A 17844-nucleotide genomic window follows, 5' to 3' on the forward strand; every position below is an offset into this window, starting at 1 on the left:
CAACCAACAGAAAAGTTAACAATGGGGCCATCACTAGGAGAAGGAGAGGAAGATAATGAAGCAAATGCATAATTTGAATAAATAGTAACTAGAAATTTCCTCAAATGTGCAAAAACAAAAAGCCCATTAAGCTACAGATTTTAAAAAACACTGCAAATCCTGAGCAGGATAAATACATGGAATATCATATCCAAGCATATCACTGTCCAACTGCTGACAGCCGAAGACAAAGACATAGATTTTAAAAGAGAAAAGAATTCTAAAAACCACATTACCTTCAAAGGTAATTAGATTGCTACTTTCAATAAAAAAAGAAAGATAAATTATAACAAAATACCTCAAAATTCTAGTAGAAAGTAACTGCCTGCCAACTTAGAATGCTATACTCAGTAAAAATACCCTTTAAAAATGAAGGCAAAGAAGCTCCCTGGTGGCTCAATGGGTTAAGGAGCTGGTGTTGTTACTGCTGTGGTGCAGATTCAATCTCTGGCCTGGAAACTTTCCCAAGCCACTGGAGTGGCAAAGAAAAAAAAAGGCAAAATAAAGACATTTTCCAACAAACAAAACTAGAAATTGTCACTAACAAACATATACAAAAAGAAATGCTAACAAGTGCTCTTCAGTCAGAAAAAAAAATCCTAGAAGGAAACTTAAAGGACAAGAAGGAAAAGGTAACAAAAAAGGAAAATATGTGGAATAATATAAATGAATATTGATCCTGAAACAGTTATAACGGAGCATGTCAACTATGCACAGAATTAAAAATACATGACATCAATACCATATAAGTCAAGAAGGATATACACAAAGTTAATGTTCTAACTCTTCACCTTACCCAGAAAGTAGTGTAAGTACTAGTTTACATTAACTTTTAATAAGTAAAGTATGCACATTATATTAATATACCTTACAAAGTAAATTTTGAACCAAAAACAACACTAGAGAAAAAAAAATGGAATTCCCATCATGGCGCAGTGGTTAAAGAATCCGACTAGGAACCATGAGGTTGCGGGTTGGATCCCTGCCCTTGCTCAGTGGGTTGATGATACTGCGTTGCCATGAGCTGTGGTGTAGGTTGCAGACGCAGCTCAGATCCTGCATTGCTGTGGCTCTGGCGTAGGCCGGCGGCTACAGCTCTGATTCAACCCCTGGCCTGGGAACCTCCATATGCCACGGGAGCAGCCCAAGAAATAGCAAAAAGACAAAAAAAAAAAAACACTAGAGATAAAAGGGGACATTTCAAAACGATTGTTTCAATTAACCATAAAGAATGTAACAATTCTAAATTTGAATGTATGTAAAAACAAAGACAAACTATATAAAACAAAAATTGGTAGCTCTAAAAGAGGTAAATTCACAATTATTCTGAAAGACTGGAACACATTTATTTCAGTATCTGATAGAATAAAAGACCAAAAAAAAAAAAGTCTAAGAGTAAGAGGATTTGAAAACACAATTAAGATTTGTAGAGATTGAGAGAGATAGAAGTGCTCTTCCAAGTGTGCAACTATATTTTCTAAAACAAGCTCAAATGCAAGACAACTGCCTCATAGTAACCTTGCATGTAATAAATATGTAGAGAATGTATTAACAAAATTGGAAGGAAAGAATTCTAGTTTTTAAAACCCCTTTTCTCAGAGTTCCTGTTGTGGCGCAGTGGAAATGAAACTAACTAGTAACCCTGAGGTTGCGGATTTGATCCATGGCCTTGCACGGGGGATTAAAGATCCAGCATTGCATTGAGCTGTGCTATAAGTCACAGATGCATTGCTGTGGCAGTGGCATAGCCTGGCAGCTGTAGCTCCAATTCAACCCCTAGCCTGGGAAACTCCATATGCTGCAAGTGTGGCCCTAAAAAGCAAAAAAAAAAAATTCTTCCACTTGTCTCTTTTTCAAACAGAAATCAGTAAAAAGCAGAGGTTTCTGTGGAAAAGGCTGAGAATCCAGAGTACTAAGTCTGTAACTCGTGGCTAAGTTCCATGATCTCAGGACCAGTTCTAGTATGACTAGTCTATAGGGCTGCTGCTTACATCATTGATCACTTTTAGGATACAGGCTAGGATCACTTTATACCTTTTGGGCATGAGTTACCTGCTGCCACAGCAGGGAATTAGTAAACAAGGGAACATACTGGTTACCTAAAGATGCCTGTGACTATTCAGGCAAGTCTATGGTTGTGATTTGCCAATCTCAAAGTCAAGCTGTAAATTTAGAATTTATTAATCCAAATTTCTACCCACTAATAGATATTATAAACAATAAATAATAGTGACTTCTCAAAGAAAAGGAAAAAAGAAGCATTCTTCTTTGTGTCTTTTATATCAATTTTCACAAAAATGTCTATTTTCTCTTCACTATAGACCTGAAGTGCCTACACAACTGCCTTGATTTCAGTGTCCCTCAGGTGTTTGGACAATGAAAAATTTTCTTAGAACTCTCTTCATTAAGAAATTCCTTTGGTCAATATAGAATATTTTTGCTACTCAGGGCATGGAAAATTCAACAGCCCTGCATTTATAAAGCTGGCTCTCCAAAATGTGAAACAAAAAAGATTGCCAAATCATCTCCTTGCAAATGTACTATTATTTGCAGGGGCTGGAAAATCCCAGTATCGGTCAAGTAACTAAGCATGGCCATTATTCACTGTTTAAACACTTTCTCCAAGTGTCTCCCCATATGTGTAAAACTGGAATCAACTATGCAATCCAGATAGTCATACTTCTTACTACATAGAGAAAAGCTGACTTTGGTTACCTCTTGCTTCTTAGTTAAGCTATAGCTTCTCACAACTTTGTATCCCCATGCCATGATTGTGGTATTGGACAGTCTACTTCCCCAGTATTTGATTTCTGATGTATACTGAGTTGTGGCTTCCAGTTGAAGGCTTTCCTGAAGTCACTGCATTTATAGGGTTTCTGCTTAGTATGAATTTTCTGGTGTTTAATAAGATTTGATCTGATGGTGAAGGCCTTTCCACATTCAGTACACATATATGGTTTCTCTCCTGTGTGAATTCGATGATGTTCATGGAGTTGTGACTTCTTAATAAAGGCCTTCCCACAGTCACCACATTCATAGGGTTTCTCTCCAGTATGAATTCTCCGATGTCGATTTAAGTGTGACTTCTGGATGAAGGACTTCCCACATTCAGTGCAAATATAAGGTTTCTCACCTGTATGAATTCTCTGATGCATAATTAGTGTTGATTTTCTTGCAAAGGCTTTCCCACATTCACTGCACTCATAATGTCTTTCTCCAGTGTGAGACTGCTGATGTATATGGAGGCCTGACTTTCGAGTGAAGGCTTTTCCACAGTCACTACATTTATAGGGTTTCTCACCAGTATGAATTTTCTGGTGTGTAAAAAGATTTGATCTGTCAGTGAAAGCCTTTCCACATTCAGCACATCTGTAGGGCTTCTCTCCTGTGTGAATTTGCTGATGTACATGAAGTTGTGACTTCTTAGTAAAAGATTTCCCACAATCACTGCATTCATAAGGCTTCTCTCCAGTGTGAATTCTCTCATGTGTAATAAAATGTGACTTGTGGAAGAAGGCCTTCCCACATTCAGTACAAACATAGGGTTTTTCTCCTCTATGAATTCTCTGGTGCATACTCAGTGTTGACTTCTGAATAAATGCTTTCCCACATTCGCTGCATTCATAATGTCTCTCTCCAGTATGACATTTCTGATGTATCCTGAGCCGTGACTTCCAGGTGAATGATTTTCCACAGTCATTGCATTTATAGGGTTTCTCTCCAGTATGAATTTTTTGGTGTTTAATGAGATTTGACCTGTCAGTAAAGGCCTTCCCACATTCAGTACATATATAGGGTCTCTCACCAGTATGAATTTTCTCATGTATAATCAGATTTGTCTTATGGGCGAAGACTTTCCCACATTCAGTACATATAAAGGGATTCTCTCCTGTGTGAATTCGTCGATGCACATGGAGTTGTGACTTCTTTATAAAGGACTTCCCACAGTCACTGCATGCATAAGGTTTCTCTCCAGTATGAATTCTCTCATGTGTAATAAAATGTGACTTCCGGATGAAGGCTTTCCCACATTCGGTACATACATAGGGTTTTTCTCCTGTGTGAATTTTCTGATGCATACTTAGTGTTGATTTCCTTGTGAAAGCTTTTCCACATTCAGTACATTCAAAGTGTTTCTCTCCAATATGAACTTTTTTATGTACACTGAGGTTTGAATTCTGAGAGACATTTTTCTCACATTCATTGTAATCATACGGTTTTTTCCCTCCAATATGAATTTTCTGGTGTCTGAACAGATCTGACTTCTGGAGAAAGGCTTTCTCATGTGCACTACATTTATAGCCAGTCCCCTCAGTGTGAGTTTTCTCATGATTTGAGTTGAGGGAAAAGTCTTTCCCATATTCAGTACATACAGAGTTTTTCTCTCCTCTATAAACTTTTGGAGGTACAGCAAGTTGGAGCTTCTCAGTAAAGACTGTCTCACATTTGCTCCACTCATGTTTCTCTTCAGTATAAATCCTTTGATGTTCAAAAAGGTGTGACTTATGGGTAAAAAGTTTTCCACAATCAGAAAATAAACAGAGGTTCCCCCCAGTATGAATTTTTTGATGTTGACTAAGAGCTTGCTTGTGATTCAGATGTTTCTTACGTCTATTATATTCAGAAGCATGAGTTTCTGTGTGAGACTTCACATGAGTGAAAATATTATCATATCCAATAACCTTATCAAAATTTTCTGTTGCATTATTTCTATTATAATTACATAAACTTAGAATAGGCTTCAAACTCTTTTGTAGTGAGTCATAGAGTCTTTTTCTTGAAGAAACAAGGTATGTGTTTACATGAAATATTTTTCCAATGTCCTTATTATATTCATAGTCTTTCTCATTAGCTAGTGTATCCTCATTGATGAAGGTGACATGATTTAAATGTCTGTTCAGGTTTTCCTCACATCTCCCTGTCTGTTTATCATCTTGCCACAATTTTCCTAAAATAGAATATGGGTCATCTCTTGTGAAGAGATTAATTCTCTCAAACCGGATTAAATCTTCTTCAGACTTTCCCTGTTGTAATGCTTCAAAACCAATAACTTGATCTAAAAAAGAAAAAAGAAAACACACAAAGAATAGTTAATATAAAATAGAAGGGATAATATGCAGAGTGGATTCAGGGTAAACACAGAGAAATGGGAGAGGTTCTATATAAATAATAAATATAGATAAATACATAAAATATAAATAAATGTGTAGTAATCTATATGAAATAATATGCAATAATAAAATAAGCACTTATATTAATTTACTGTACAATAAACAATAGCATTTAGATGTGTTGGGCGTTGTTCTAAGTTCTATATTAATTCATTTAAACATGATCACAACACTTTGCCATTGGTATTATTACTGTTCCTATTTTACAGATGAGGAAACTGAGCCACAAAAGGGTTAAGTAATTTGCCCAAGTCAAATCTTTAGTTAATGGGGAGGATGAGATTCAAACTGAAGTATACCAGCTCTACACATGTAGCTGGTGTCAGAACTACATAAGGTGTCAGAAGAAGAGTGACAAACTATGTGGCTAAAAAGAAGTATTCTGAGTCTAGATTCTTTTTTTTTTTGCCTTTTCTAGGGCCGCTCCCGCGGCATATGGAGGTTCCCAGGCTAGGGGTCTAATCGGAGCTGTACTGCTGGCCTACGCCAGAGCCACAGCAATGTGGGATCCGAGCAATGTCTGTGACCTACACCACAGCTCATGGCAATGCCGGATCCTTAACCCACCGAGCAAGGGCAGGGATCAAACCTGCAACCTCATGGTCCTAGTCAGATTCATTAACCACTGAGCCATGATGGGAACTCTTGAGTCAAGATTCTTATTATCTTTCATCTATAAATCCTCACTGATCTCCCTGCTTTCTCTTTTCCCTACTAACCATTATGTCCCAACTACCAGTTTATTTATGAAACTAGCCTCAGTCATCCTGAATTAGCTTTACCATTACAAACAGTAAATATATGACTATGATTCAATTCTTTATGGCTGGTTTGAAGTACAGATACATGCATCTAATAGGAAGCATATAACAGCAGAAAGAGCCAATAATCTGAAGCAGAGACTGAAAGTTGTCCATCAAAATCTATCCTCTTCCTTCAGCAACATTAGCTTGTAGCCAAACATGTGGCTGCCTCAAAACAACAGGTCTGTGCAGCCTCATTTTTCATTAGTAACTCAGTTACCACCAATCAAGTGGGAGTAAAAATTATACCTGCTGCAATAAGGCCAGTGTCTTAAGGAGGTGGGTCTGGCTCCCACAACTCTCTTTTCTTGCCACTGGCTATATTACAGACTTGCATTGATCAGGTCTACAAAGCTGGCAATGCCCTAGACAGAAGTCAGAAAACTATGGCACTCAGGCTAAATCCAGGCCTCTACCCAAAAACTAAAAATGGATTTTACAGCTTTGAAAAAAAAAAAAAAAAAGAGTACTTAATGGCACATGAAAATGATATGAAATTCAAATTTCCATGTCCATAAAATTTTTATTGGAAAACAGCCACATCCATTTATTGATGAATCAGAGCTGCTTTGGGGCTTCAATAACAAAACTGAGTAGTGGAGTTCCCGTCGTGGTGCTGTGGTTAACGAATCCAACTAGGAACCATGAGGTTGCGGGTTCGATCCCTGGCCTTGCTCAGTGGGTTAAGGATCTGGCGTTGCCATGCTCTGTGGTGTAGGTCGCAGACGCAGCTCAGATCCCCCATTGCTGTAGTGTAGACCAGCGGCTACAGCTCCGATTAGACCCCTAGCCTGGGAACCTCCATATGCCACAGGAAGTGGCCCTAGAAAAGGCAAAAAGACAAAAAAAAAAAAAGTAGTTATAACAGCAACCACATGGCCCGCAAAGCCTAAAATATTTACTTCTGGGCCTTTAAAGAAAATATTTGCTGACCCCTACTTAAGGGGATGATGGTGCAATGACGTTCTAGAAATTTTGTCCCTATAAGGTCACTGGAAGCAGAGTTGTCTGGAGACCTGGATCACCCACCTTGGAACTGTCATGTGATTGGTCTATATATGCGTTATCTAAGTCACTGATTCTTGGGGTCTCTCAGTGACAGGAGCTTGGTTTTACTCTAACATACCATTCTTGCCCAGGGTAAGAACCACTAATATTCCAATTTCTGGAATAGTGTATAAGACATAGTAGATTCTCAGCAAATATTTGTGTAAAAATTAGATTATACTATTATCTTATTCTATTAGAGTTCTTGAATATAGACATAGTCTAATCTTATATCCATTTTGTTCCATTTATAGGGCCTTATAATGTCCCAAAACACATTTCTTAATTGTTATATTACATTTTTACTCACACATATAAATGGCTTTCACTAATGCTGAGGACATCTCATACTGGGTTCCTAAAGATGGATTATCATCTTTTGCAACGTTTCCTTTCTTTAGGTTACAAACTCATTGCTATGCCTAACATCATTTAAATTACTACCAACTACTTTCAATGTAAAAAATTGGCTCCTGTGGGAAAAGTTTAATTATTCACAATTCCTTTGTCACATACTAAATTACTCATTCAATAAAATAAGAGTCATAATTCAGGCTGGTAAAATGGATGTATGCCAGCTATCTTTCCACCAGTCACTAAGGTCTATTTGTTACTGAATTCAAACATATATTCTTTTCCTTTTCCTCACCAAGTGTCCTTTTTTCTGATCTCCTGTTCATATTCAAAATTAATTTTCTTCATGGATCATTTAGTATTCTATGCTCTGAAAAGGGATCTCAGAGTTCATACTGTGGCAAAATGGGATTGACAGCATCGCTGCACTGCTGGGATGCAGGTCTGATCCCCGGCCTGGCACAATGGGTTAAAGGATCCTGTGTTGCCTTAGTCTGTGGCATAGGTTGAAGCTGCAGCTCAGATCTGATCCCTTGGCCAAGGAACTTATGCCACAGGGCAGCCAAAAAAGAAAACAAAAACAAAAAAAAATCTCAAATCTCAGCATGATTCTAGGAAGGCTCTCTTTTCTTTTAACTTAAAAAAAAAAAAAAGATATTCTGAGCCTATCATATTCAAACTTAATTGGCACAAAGGTACATAATAATAAATGCTTAAGACTCAAAGGCTGAATTTTAAAGATTTCTTGCAGTTATCTTCCTTTTCCAATTATAATTATTGGCCCTTTGAATTACTCCTAGCAGAAAATTTTAAAAATCCCTCTGCAAGAGAGCAAAATAAACTCCTTTGCCTTTCATATAAATTAAAGAATTTAATTTCATTAAATATTCTGTAGAGAAACATTTTTAAAAACAGAGGTAAAAGACTCAGTTATCACATGAATTAATGTTTTCTGTGAGTGTCTATGGGTTGGAGGATTAGAAAAAGGGAAAAAGCAATGTATGCTGCATTAGTTTGGTCCAATTCAAGGAGTAAATGAAACCTGAGAACAAAGAAAAGTATGTAGACTATCTGAATAGACAGATCAGAAATTAAAGAGGCAGATCCAGAGGATCATTAAATAAAATGTTAAAATGAAGTAAACATGATTATGGAAGCTAAACAGAGATAAATGTGACTTGCAAATATGAGACCTATTCTTTCTTTTGCTTATAAAACCAGTGAGAGAAGAATTTGTCATGGAGTTCCCCTAGTGGCTCAGCAGGTTAAGAACCCAACTAGTACCAATGAGGATGTGAATTTGATCCCTGGCCTCATTCAGTGGATTAAAGGATCTGGCATGCTGTGAGCTGTGGCATGGGTCACCGCTGCAGCTTGGATCTAGTATTGGTATAGCTGTGGCTGGCAGCTGCAGCTCCAATTCAATCTCTAGCCTGGGAACTTCCATATCCCAGAGGTACTTCCCTAAAAAGAAAAAAGAAAAAAAAAAAGACCTTGATTTGAGGTAAAAAGAATAAAAATGCTAGAAAAAGGGAGAAAAAGGAAAAAAAAAAAAAAGCCTAGATCCAATGTACCAGTAATTGTGGCCCATTCCTCCCAAGAAGTCAAGCAAAGACAACACTGATATTGAAAGGGTCCTCAAAAGGGATGGCATTTAGATGTCCAGGGGGCCAATATTGACACTACCCATGCAGTTCCAGAAGCTCAGAATGTTACAGAAACATCATATTAACAGAACTTCAAAGTAGCCAGCTGCTACCAGTATAACTGTAATTCAATTGTACTATCTCCTATGCTTTTGATTCCCTACTCACCTACACAGCTCAGGCTTGAGACTTCACCACCCAACATACATGGCTCTTCTCCCCGCTCCAAGTTGAAAATGACTTCTGGTTTGGGAACCTGACATCCTAATAATAGGAAATGATAGAAGACTTGATTTCAGAGGTCATACAATGAAGCATTCCACTTGATATTCAGAAAAGTTCAAGGGAAACAGAGGTATATTCATAACATCCAAAAGAGATTGTTAAGAACACAGAACAAAATAAGGAAAAAACTATTACACACTTCAGATATCCTTAGAAGTCCCATATACCTCAGAAATCCCGCAGATTTCAGAAATTCCACTGAGAAAGAAAATACACTCAATTAGGTATAGCTTTACTCAGCAGAGCTGTGCTTACCCACTGAGATCAAGTTGAAATAGTTTTCCAGCGTTACATTCCTGTATAGGCTTTTCTGAACACGGTCAAGCTGTTGCCACTCCTCCCTGCTGAAGTCTACAATTACATCCTTGAAAGACACTGATCCCTGGAAAAACACATGCCTATTCAATGTAAAGGATCAGGATTGAAGGACAGGAACAAATTATTTAGGGACTTACTTTTTAATCATTTTTAACATGATATAACATATGATTCCCACGAAATACCTAAATTTTACATTATTATTTTCAAGAAAAAAAAGAAATACTAGGAGTTCCCGTCGTGGCGCAGTGGTTAACAAATCCAACTAGGAACCGTGAGGTTGCGGGTTCGGTCCCTGCCCTTGCTCAGTGGGTTAACGATCCGGCGTTGCCGTGAGCTGTGGTGTAGGTTGCAGACACGGCTCAGATCCTGTGTTGCTGTGGCTCTGGCGTAGGCCAGTGGCTACAGCTCGGATTAGACCCCTAGCCTGGGAACCTCCATATGCCGCGAGAGCGGCCCAAAGAAATAGCAAAAAAAAGACAAAAGAAAAAAAAAGAAATACTAAAAATATCATGCCAATTTTTTTCTGTGGTTCTGATAATATTCTGTGGTGGTTTTTTGTTTGTTTTGCTTTTGTTTTTGTCTTTTTAGGGCCACACCCGCGGCATATGGAGGTTCCCAAGCTAGGGGTCTAGTCGTAGCTGTAGCTGCTGGCCTACGTCACAGCCACAGCAATGCAGGATCTAAGCAGCATCTATGACCACAGCTCACGGCAACAGCAAACCCTTAATCCACTGGAGCAAGGCCAGGGAGCGAACCTGCATCCTTACGGATACTAGTCAGATTCCTTTCCACTGAGCCACAACGGGAACTCCCTATTTTGTTTTTATCTGTGTACTGGTTTCAAAAGAATAAGCTGTGGAAATTCATCAAGTTGCATATATTTGATTTGCTCATTCTCTTCTATATATGCCATATTTCAATAATACTTTACTTAGAAAACATCTTCTGCTTTTTGTTCTGTACTCTATTTACTAAGTTAACTCTTTCATTAAAGAAGATAAATTTAAAAAAAAAGGCTTTTCTTCAAAAAACTGTGTGGTACTGACATAAGGTCAATGAAATGTAATCCAATATCTAGAAATAAACTCATATTTATGATAAACTGATAATTGAATACAGGTGTCAAAACAATTTAGGGGAAATACATCATCTCAACAAATGGTGCCAAAACAAACAGATATCCACATGCAAAAAATGAAGCTGGACTCCTGCCTCATGCCATATTAAAAAAAAAAAAAGTAACTTAAAAATGGATCAAAAGGCCTGAGTCTTTTTATATTCAGTCAAAACTTACATTTTAGCTAAAAAGCCTAAATTCTTTGTGACACTGGGTTTGGCAATGATTTCTTAGATACAAAATCAAAATCACAAGCAACTAAAGAGAAAAATAGATAAATTAAGAAATTTTTGCTTAAAAGATTACCATTAAGGAATTGAAAAGACAAGAAGTTCCTGTTGTGGCTCATTGGAAAGGAATCTGACAAGTGTCCATGAGGATGCAGGTTCACTCCCTGGCCTCACTCAGTGGGTTAAGGATCCAGCATTGATGTAAGCTGTGGCATAGACGACAGACATGGCTTGGATCCCACATTGCTGTGGCTGTGGTGTAGGCCAGTGGCTACAGCTCCAATTTGACCCCTAGCCTGGGAACTTCCATATGCTGCTAGTGTGACCCTAAAAAGACAACAAAAACAAAAACAAAAAAAGGAAGTGAAAAGACAATCCAAAAACTGGGAGAAAATATTTGCAATTATATATCTGATAAGAGACTTGGCTCTAGAATATAAAAAGAATTATTTAAAAAAAAATTATGGAGGGAGTTCCCCTTGTGGCTCAGTGGATAAAGAACCTGACTAGTATCCCTGAGGATACCAAGATCCCTGGCCTCACTCAGTGGGTTAAGGATCCAGTGTTGCCAGAAGCTGTGGGACAGGTAGCAGATGTGGCTTGGATCCAGTGTTGCTGTGGCTGTGGTGTAGGCCAGCAGCTGTAGCTCTGATTTGACCCCTAGCCTGGGAACTTTCATATGCTGTGGGTGTAGCCTTAAAAAAAGAAAACAAACAAAAAAACAAAGAACAAAACAAAAGTTTAAAAGCAAATAACAAAGAGATAAATATAATTAAAAAAAATAAAACAAGACTTTATGATTAATAAAGAACTCCTCTTTTAAAAAGTCAATGAACTGACTTGACTCCTGGAAAGATGGGGTAGATGCACTTGTCCCTATTCATCCACTAAGTACATCTAGAAACCATAAACGTTATCCTTAAAAGAAGCATAAGACTCTCAGGAGTTCCCCTCGTGGCTCAGTGGTAATGAACCTGACTAGTATCCATGAGGATGTGGGTTCAATCCCTGGCCTCATTCAGTTGGTTAAGGATCCTGCCATGAGCTGTGGTATAGGTTGCAGACATGGCTCAGATCCCAAGTTGCTGTGGCTATAGTGTAAGACAGCAACTGTAGCTCCAATTTGATCCCTAGCCTGGGCACTTCCATATGCTATGGGTGCGGCCCTAAAAAAAAAAAAAAAAAGAAAAGAAACATAAGACTCTGAAAGGTTTAAGAAAAAAAGGTGGAGTTCCCGTCATGAGTCAGTGGTTAATGAATCTGACTAGGAACCGTAAGATTGTGGGTTCGATCCCTGGCCTTGCCCGTGGGTTAAGGATCCAGCGTTGCCGTGAGCTATGGTATAGGTTGCAGACAAGGCTCAGATCCCACATTGCTGTGGCTCTGGCGTAGGCCAGCAGTACAGCTCCAATTAGACCCCTAACCTGGGAATCTCCATATGCCGTGGAAGCGGCCCTAGAAAAGACAAAAAAAAAAAAAAAAAAAAAAGGCAAACTGTCTAGGGACCTCAGGAACCAAGGAACTACACAGCAAAAGTAGGGCTCATATAGCCCTGACCAGGTACTAGGAAAGCCTACAAACCAGAAACAACAAGGGCAAACAAAGAAAAGGCTGCTCTCTCTAGCTAAAAGTCCAGGAAAGGGGCAACCTAGAAAGAAAACTTTAGACAAAACATGCTTCTGGCAAACATAACTAATTAAAAAAGCCAACAAACAAAAACTTTGGGCCCGATTCCATGCCCATCAGCAAAGACCCAGTGGGTTTGGATTTCCACTTTGGTCTGGCTGAACAGAGGTGCCCCTTCAAATTCCAATGGAGTGGTGTGGAAAAAGAAAAAAAAAGCCAAGTGAAGAGCTGAGAAATGAAAGAAATGAAAGAAAAAAGTAAATCAACATCCCTTACAAATATGATAAAAAATCCTTAACAAAACATCCTTAGCAAATACAAATATATAAAAAGAAGTCCTGATCAAGTGGTATTTATTCAAAGATTGTAAGGCTGGCTCAGTATCTGAAAATTCAATCAAAGTAATCTACCACAGCAATAGGCTAAAGAGGTAAAATCACTTGACCACAAAAACTGATAGAGAAAAAGCATCCGACAAAATTCAACATCCATTCATATTAACTCAAAACTCTGCTTCACAAGGTGGTCCTCCCACCAGTAGCACTAACAAACTGGGAATCCCAGTACCATTAAATCAGAGTCTGAGGTCGTGTGCAAGTATAAGAAGCACTGCTTCATCAGTCAATAATTGAAAACCTGTTAATGCACTCTCAAGAAGGTTGTTAAAGACACTGCCCTGTCTCCATTCATCTGAAGATTTATTCAAAAATTCTCAAACATCAAGAACCAGGAAGTCTTGGAGTTCCCATTGTGGCTCAGTGGGTTAAGAATCTGACATAGTGTCTGTGAGGATGCAGGTTCGATACCTGGCCTCACTCAGTGGGTTAAGGATACGGCATTGCCATGAGTTGTGGTGTAAGTCACAGAGGCAGCTCGGATCCGGCATGGCTGTGGCAGGCAGCTGCAGCTCGGATTTGACCCCAAGCCTGGGAACTTCCATATACTGCAGGTACGGCTCTAAAAAAACAGGAAATCTTTACTACAAATGAATGAAATAAATTACTTTTCAACAATATAAGCCATGTATTTCACTTCCATTATTGCTATGTCTTTCAGGAAGATCAGAGACAATTTTACAGTTGAAAGTTCATAACTATGAAAGCATTCAACTCACATTTACCTATAATCAAGCTTGACCTGGAGTTGAGAGTCTGCTTTCTCTGACCTTAGTTTTTATTTATACTTGTCCATCTTATTATATGGATTAATAGATGTTTCCTAAAATCCACTAGAAAATAAAGAAAGCAACAAACACAGGGACAAATAAGAACTCACCAAGGACCTGGTCATTTCTGGCTCTTCTGGGAAAGGGACAGAGATCTGAGGAAACACTGACAAGAGGGACAGATGAGAGAAGGGAGCATGACAATGTTACATATGGATACATAATCATTCAGTGTCTATACACCAGATTCAAAACTTATTTCTAGAACTACATCATAAGAAAATCATCCTGTGTTGCACAAAAATTTTACTACAGCATGGCTAAAACAAACAAACAAACAAAAAGGCTAGAAACATCTTGATGTTCAAGAATTTGGGGCAGTTTAAATACTTTACAGAACATCCATAGGATATAACATTATATAAAATTAAGCTACTGTGGAAAAAGTGTTAAAATACTATGTAAAAGTAAAAAGATGTACCCAACAATATACAGTATGTGTCCATACTTGTCCCAGGCCAGGGGTCAAATCGGAGCTGTAGCCACTGGCCCACGCCAGAGCCACAGCAACGTGGGATCCGAGCCGCGTCTGCAACCTACACCACAGCTCACGGCAACGCCGGATGCCGGATCGTTAACCCACTGAGCAAGGGCAGGGACCGAACCCACAACCTCATGGCTCCCAGTCGGCTTCGTTAACCACTGCGCCACAACAGGAACTCCTGTACTTTAGATTTATATGTACTTTATGTTTTAAAATTTATCTTTAAAATTCAAGAATATTCCTAGATTTGTTCATTGATTGAGTTCCAGGCTAGGCATCAAATTGGAGCTACAGCTGCTGGCCTACACCATAGTTATAGCAACTCGGAATCCAAGCCAAGTCTGCAACCTACACCATAGCTCATGGCAACATTGGTCACCCCCCAAAAAAAGAAAGAAACTTATTTATAACAATAACAACAACAAAAAAAAACCTACTGACTTCACTGTTATTCCTCTGAAGCTATTTCAGGAGCCAGGAAAAAAGATGCCCCTGTAGCCCTTATCATTCAGAAAATCACAACAGTGTTAAGAGCTATGTGCGGGTCCTTTAAAACAAAAAACAAACAGAGTTCCCGTTGTGGCATAGTGTAACTTGTCTCCAAAGAAAATCTTGATAAATTTTGAAAAGTAGACACTTTGCAGGCTACAGTTTGTGAAAATACAATAAAATTTAAAATAACTAAAATCCTCATAATTTGGGAATAAAGAAACTCGAATAATTAAGGATCAAGGTGGAATATAAAACTGAAATTAAATATTTCAAAGACAAAGGTGTATTTGAAACTTTATATTTCTAAATGTATCCAGTATAAAACTGGGGAAATAAGGGAAAGAATGACAATTTACATCAAATGAAGAAAAAAGAAAAAGTATCTAAAAAGAAAAAGATAAAATTAATATAAAAATAGTAGAGTATAACCTTAATTGGTATTTCAAAATGGCCAGTAAAAAAACCTTGAGATGCCGTAATAAAAAAGGGAAGGAAAAATACATAAATATACATAAATATTAATTAAAATTACATTAATTAATTAAAAATACATAAATATTAGTAATGACAAATGACTAATCTGGATACGGACAGGATCACAAATTAGGTAAACTGATATGCATACGTAACCTGATGGCAATATATCTTTTTAATTATTTTTTTATATTTTATTTTAATCTTTTTAGGGCTGCCCCTGCATCATATGGAGGTTCCCAGGCTAGGGGTCGAATCAGAGCTGTAGCAGCAGCCTGCACCACAGCAACGCCAGGTGGAAGCTGCATCTCGGACGTACACCACAGCTCCCCAAAATGCCGGATCTTTAACCCACTGAGCAAGGCAGGGATAGAACCTGTGTCCTCGTGGATACTAGTCACATTTGTTTCCGCTGAGCCACGACAGCAACTCCACAATGTATCTTTTAAGTCTCTAGAAAAATGTGCCATGAGAATAATAAAGAAAAATTTCACATGCTGAGGTATAGGGAGGTCATTCTGGCTTTATTCGTGGTTCAGCCTGAACTCTGTGTGAATCAAAACAGCCTGTAAACACACAGGGCACATCTGCTTTAACCATTAAGGTAAAGAAGCCTATTTCAAAGATAAGAATAAATAATTCCCTTCCTATGGCATCCAGTGTTAACACTCCCTTGAAGAGACACCAGGGCGCTGCTGTACAGGTACTAAATCTGTCACATTTAAAATCTTAAAAGAATATACCCCGGCCCGATTGATGTATTTTCTTTGTACTAATAAGGTATAAGGCTAAGCTGAAAACCATGCTTCAGCCCAGCGGTTCCTCCTGATGTCCTTCATTACTCAGGCCCCACGGTTATCTCCCCACGGACCGCACAGAATCCAGGAATCCGCTCACCGATCCAGCCTCAAAAATCCCACAGAACTCCATCACACCCCGCCAGGGAATCCACCATCACAGACCCCAACGCTCCCACCCCATGCCTCCGCGAATCCACCATTAGAGACCCCGCAGACTCTGTCAATCCTCCAGGAAGCGACTGTCACGACCACATCGACCCCCACTATTCCATCTACTGACCGCCTCCATCACTGATCCGACTGTTCATCACGGACGTCGGAGACGCCTCTTCCTTCACTGAGCAACCGCCCGCACCTTCTACGCTCTCCGCATTCACCAGCCTCTCAGCCACCCTCTTTCAGGATAGTAGTCATTTAATTAGAAGAGCTACAAGGGTACCCACTTCCTCCTTCTGGATCCCTCCCTGTCCTTGCGATATTCTTCAGGCGCCGCCCGGGTGTGCGCATGCTCAGCAGTGGCTTCTTCGAGGAACACTGCCAGTACTCAACATGGCGCCTTGAGAAACACCGCCCCCCTTCTAAAGGGGTGAGACTCGATACCAATATGGCAGCGCCCATGGAGTACCTCAGGCCTGTGGGCAGCCATGGTGAAGTGATGAGGATTTGTGTGGTTCGGAGTTGTCAGGAGGAAAGGTGGAGCAGAGATATGTCTCCTGGAAGTAAGTCGGAAACAACCAGAGTTGGTCACCCAAGCAGCCCCTGGCTTTTCCGGTACTTCTGCAGATTCAAAACACCATCAACCAATGATATTGAATCGGCAAGCATAAAACACTTCACTCTCAAGCAGCAGAATAAAATATTCTGTTTCAGCACCTATGAAGCATTTACCAAGAGATACCATAATCTGACCCATAACGCAAATCTCATAAATCTAATTGCACTGAAAACTTCCTGATTTCTGATGGAAATAATCAGTAAATAATCTATGATAAGAATATACGAGAGGTTTTTTATGTTTTTATTTTTACTTATTTATTTATTTATTTTGTCTTTTTAGGGCCGAACCTGCACCACATGGAGGTTCCCAGGCTAGGGGGTCCAATCGGTGCTACGGCTGCTGGCCTACCACAGCCACAGCAATGTGGGATCTGAGCCTTATCTGCAAACTACACCACAGCTCTTGGCAATGCCAGATCCTCAACCCACTGAGCAAGGCCAGGGATGAAACCTGCAACCTCATGGTTACTAGTTGGGTTCTGTTAACCACTGAGCCACCATGGGAACTCCTATAGGAGAGTTTTGAGCCAAACTGAAAATTGCAACCAGGGAGACAGTTTCTCAGATAGCTCTACAGTGGTATCTTATATTTCAGTCCTGTTTTTGGTAGTTTATGTCTCAAGAGGCTTGTCAATTTTATCACCCTTTCCATAGAACTAGCTTATTGTTTTGTTTCTTCTGTTGTTTTTTCTTTTTTCTATTTCATTGTTTTCTGCTCATTATTATTTCCTTCCTTCTTGCTTTTATTTTGCTCTACCTCTTCTAGTTTATTAACGTGGGGACTTAGGTTATTGATTTGAGGATTTTCTTCTTTTCTTTTTTCTTTTCTTTTTTTTTTTTGTCTTTTTGCCTTTTCTAGGGCCGCTCCCATGGCATATGGAGGTTCCCAGGCTAGGGGTCCAATCGGAGCTGTAGCTGCCAGCCTATGCCAGAACCACAGCAACACCAGATCC

The 17844-nt window shown here is 39.1% G+C and overlaps 1 protein-coding gene across 4 annotated transcripts; it reads right to left on the reverse strand.

Moving 5' to 3' along the window:
• Positions 1 to 1811: 1811 nt before the first annotated feature.
• On the reverse strand, positions 1812 to 16600 carry ZNF484 (zinc finger protein 484). 4 transcript variants are annotated; one of them, XM_047779276.1, is made up of 5 exons: positions 16558 to 16600; positions 13915 to 13970; positions 9601 to 9727; positions 9229 to 9324; positions 1812 to 5095 (listed from the first exon to the last, which is right to left on the reverse strand). In XM_047779276.1, coding segments are annotated over exons 1-5 (2592 nt in total). In that variant the 5' UTR covers positions 16559 to 16600; the 3' UTR covers positions 1812 to 2783. The 4 variants fall into 4 exon arrangements, with proteins under 4 accessions (XP_047635232.1, XP_047635233.1, XP_047635231.1 ...); XM_047779277.1 differs by having other exon boundaries at positions 13915 to 13959; positions 16395 to 16600; XM_047779275.1 differs by having other exon boundaries at positions 16395 to 16600.
• Between the last annotated feature and the right edge of the window lie 1244 nt (positions 16601 to 17844).

Source organism: Phacochoerus africanus, chromosome 5 (assembly GCF_016906955.1).
Source record: "Phacochoerus africanus isolate WHEZ1 chromosome 5, ROS_Pafr_v1, whole genome shotgun sequence".
NCBI classification, from domain to species: Eukaryota; Metazoa; Chordata; class Mammalia; order Artiodactyla; family Suidae; genus Phacochoerus; species Phacochoerus africanus.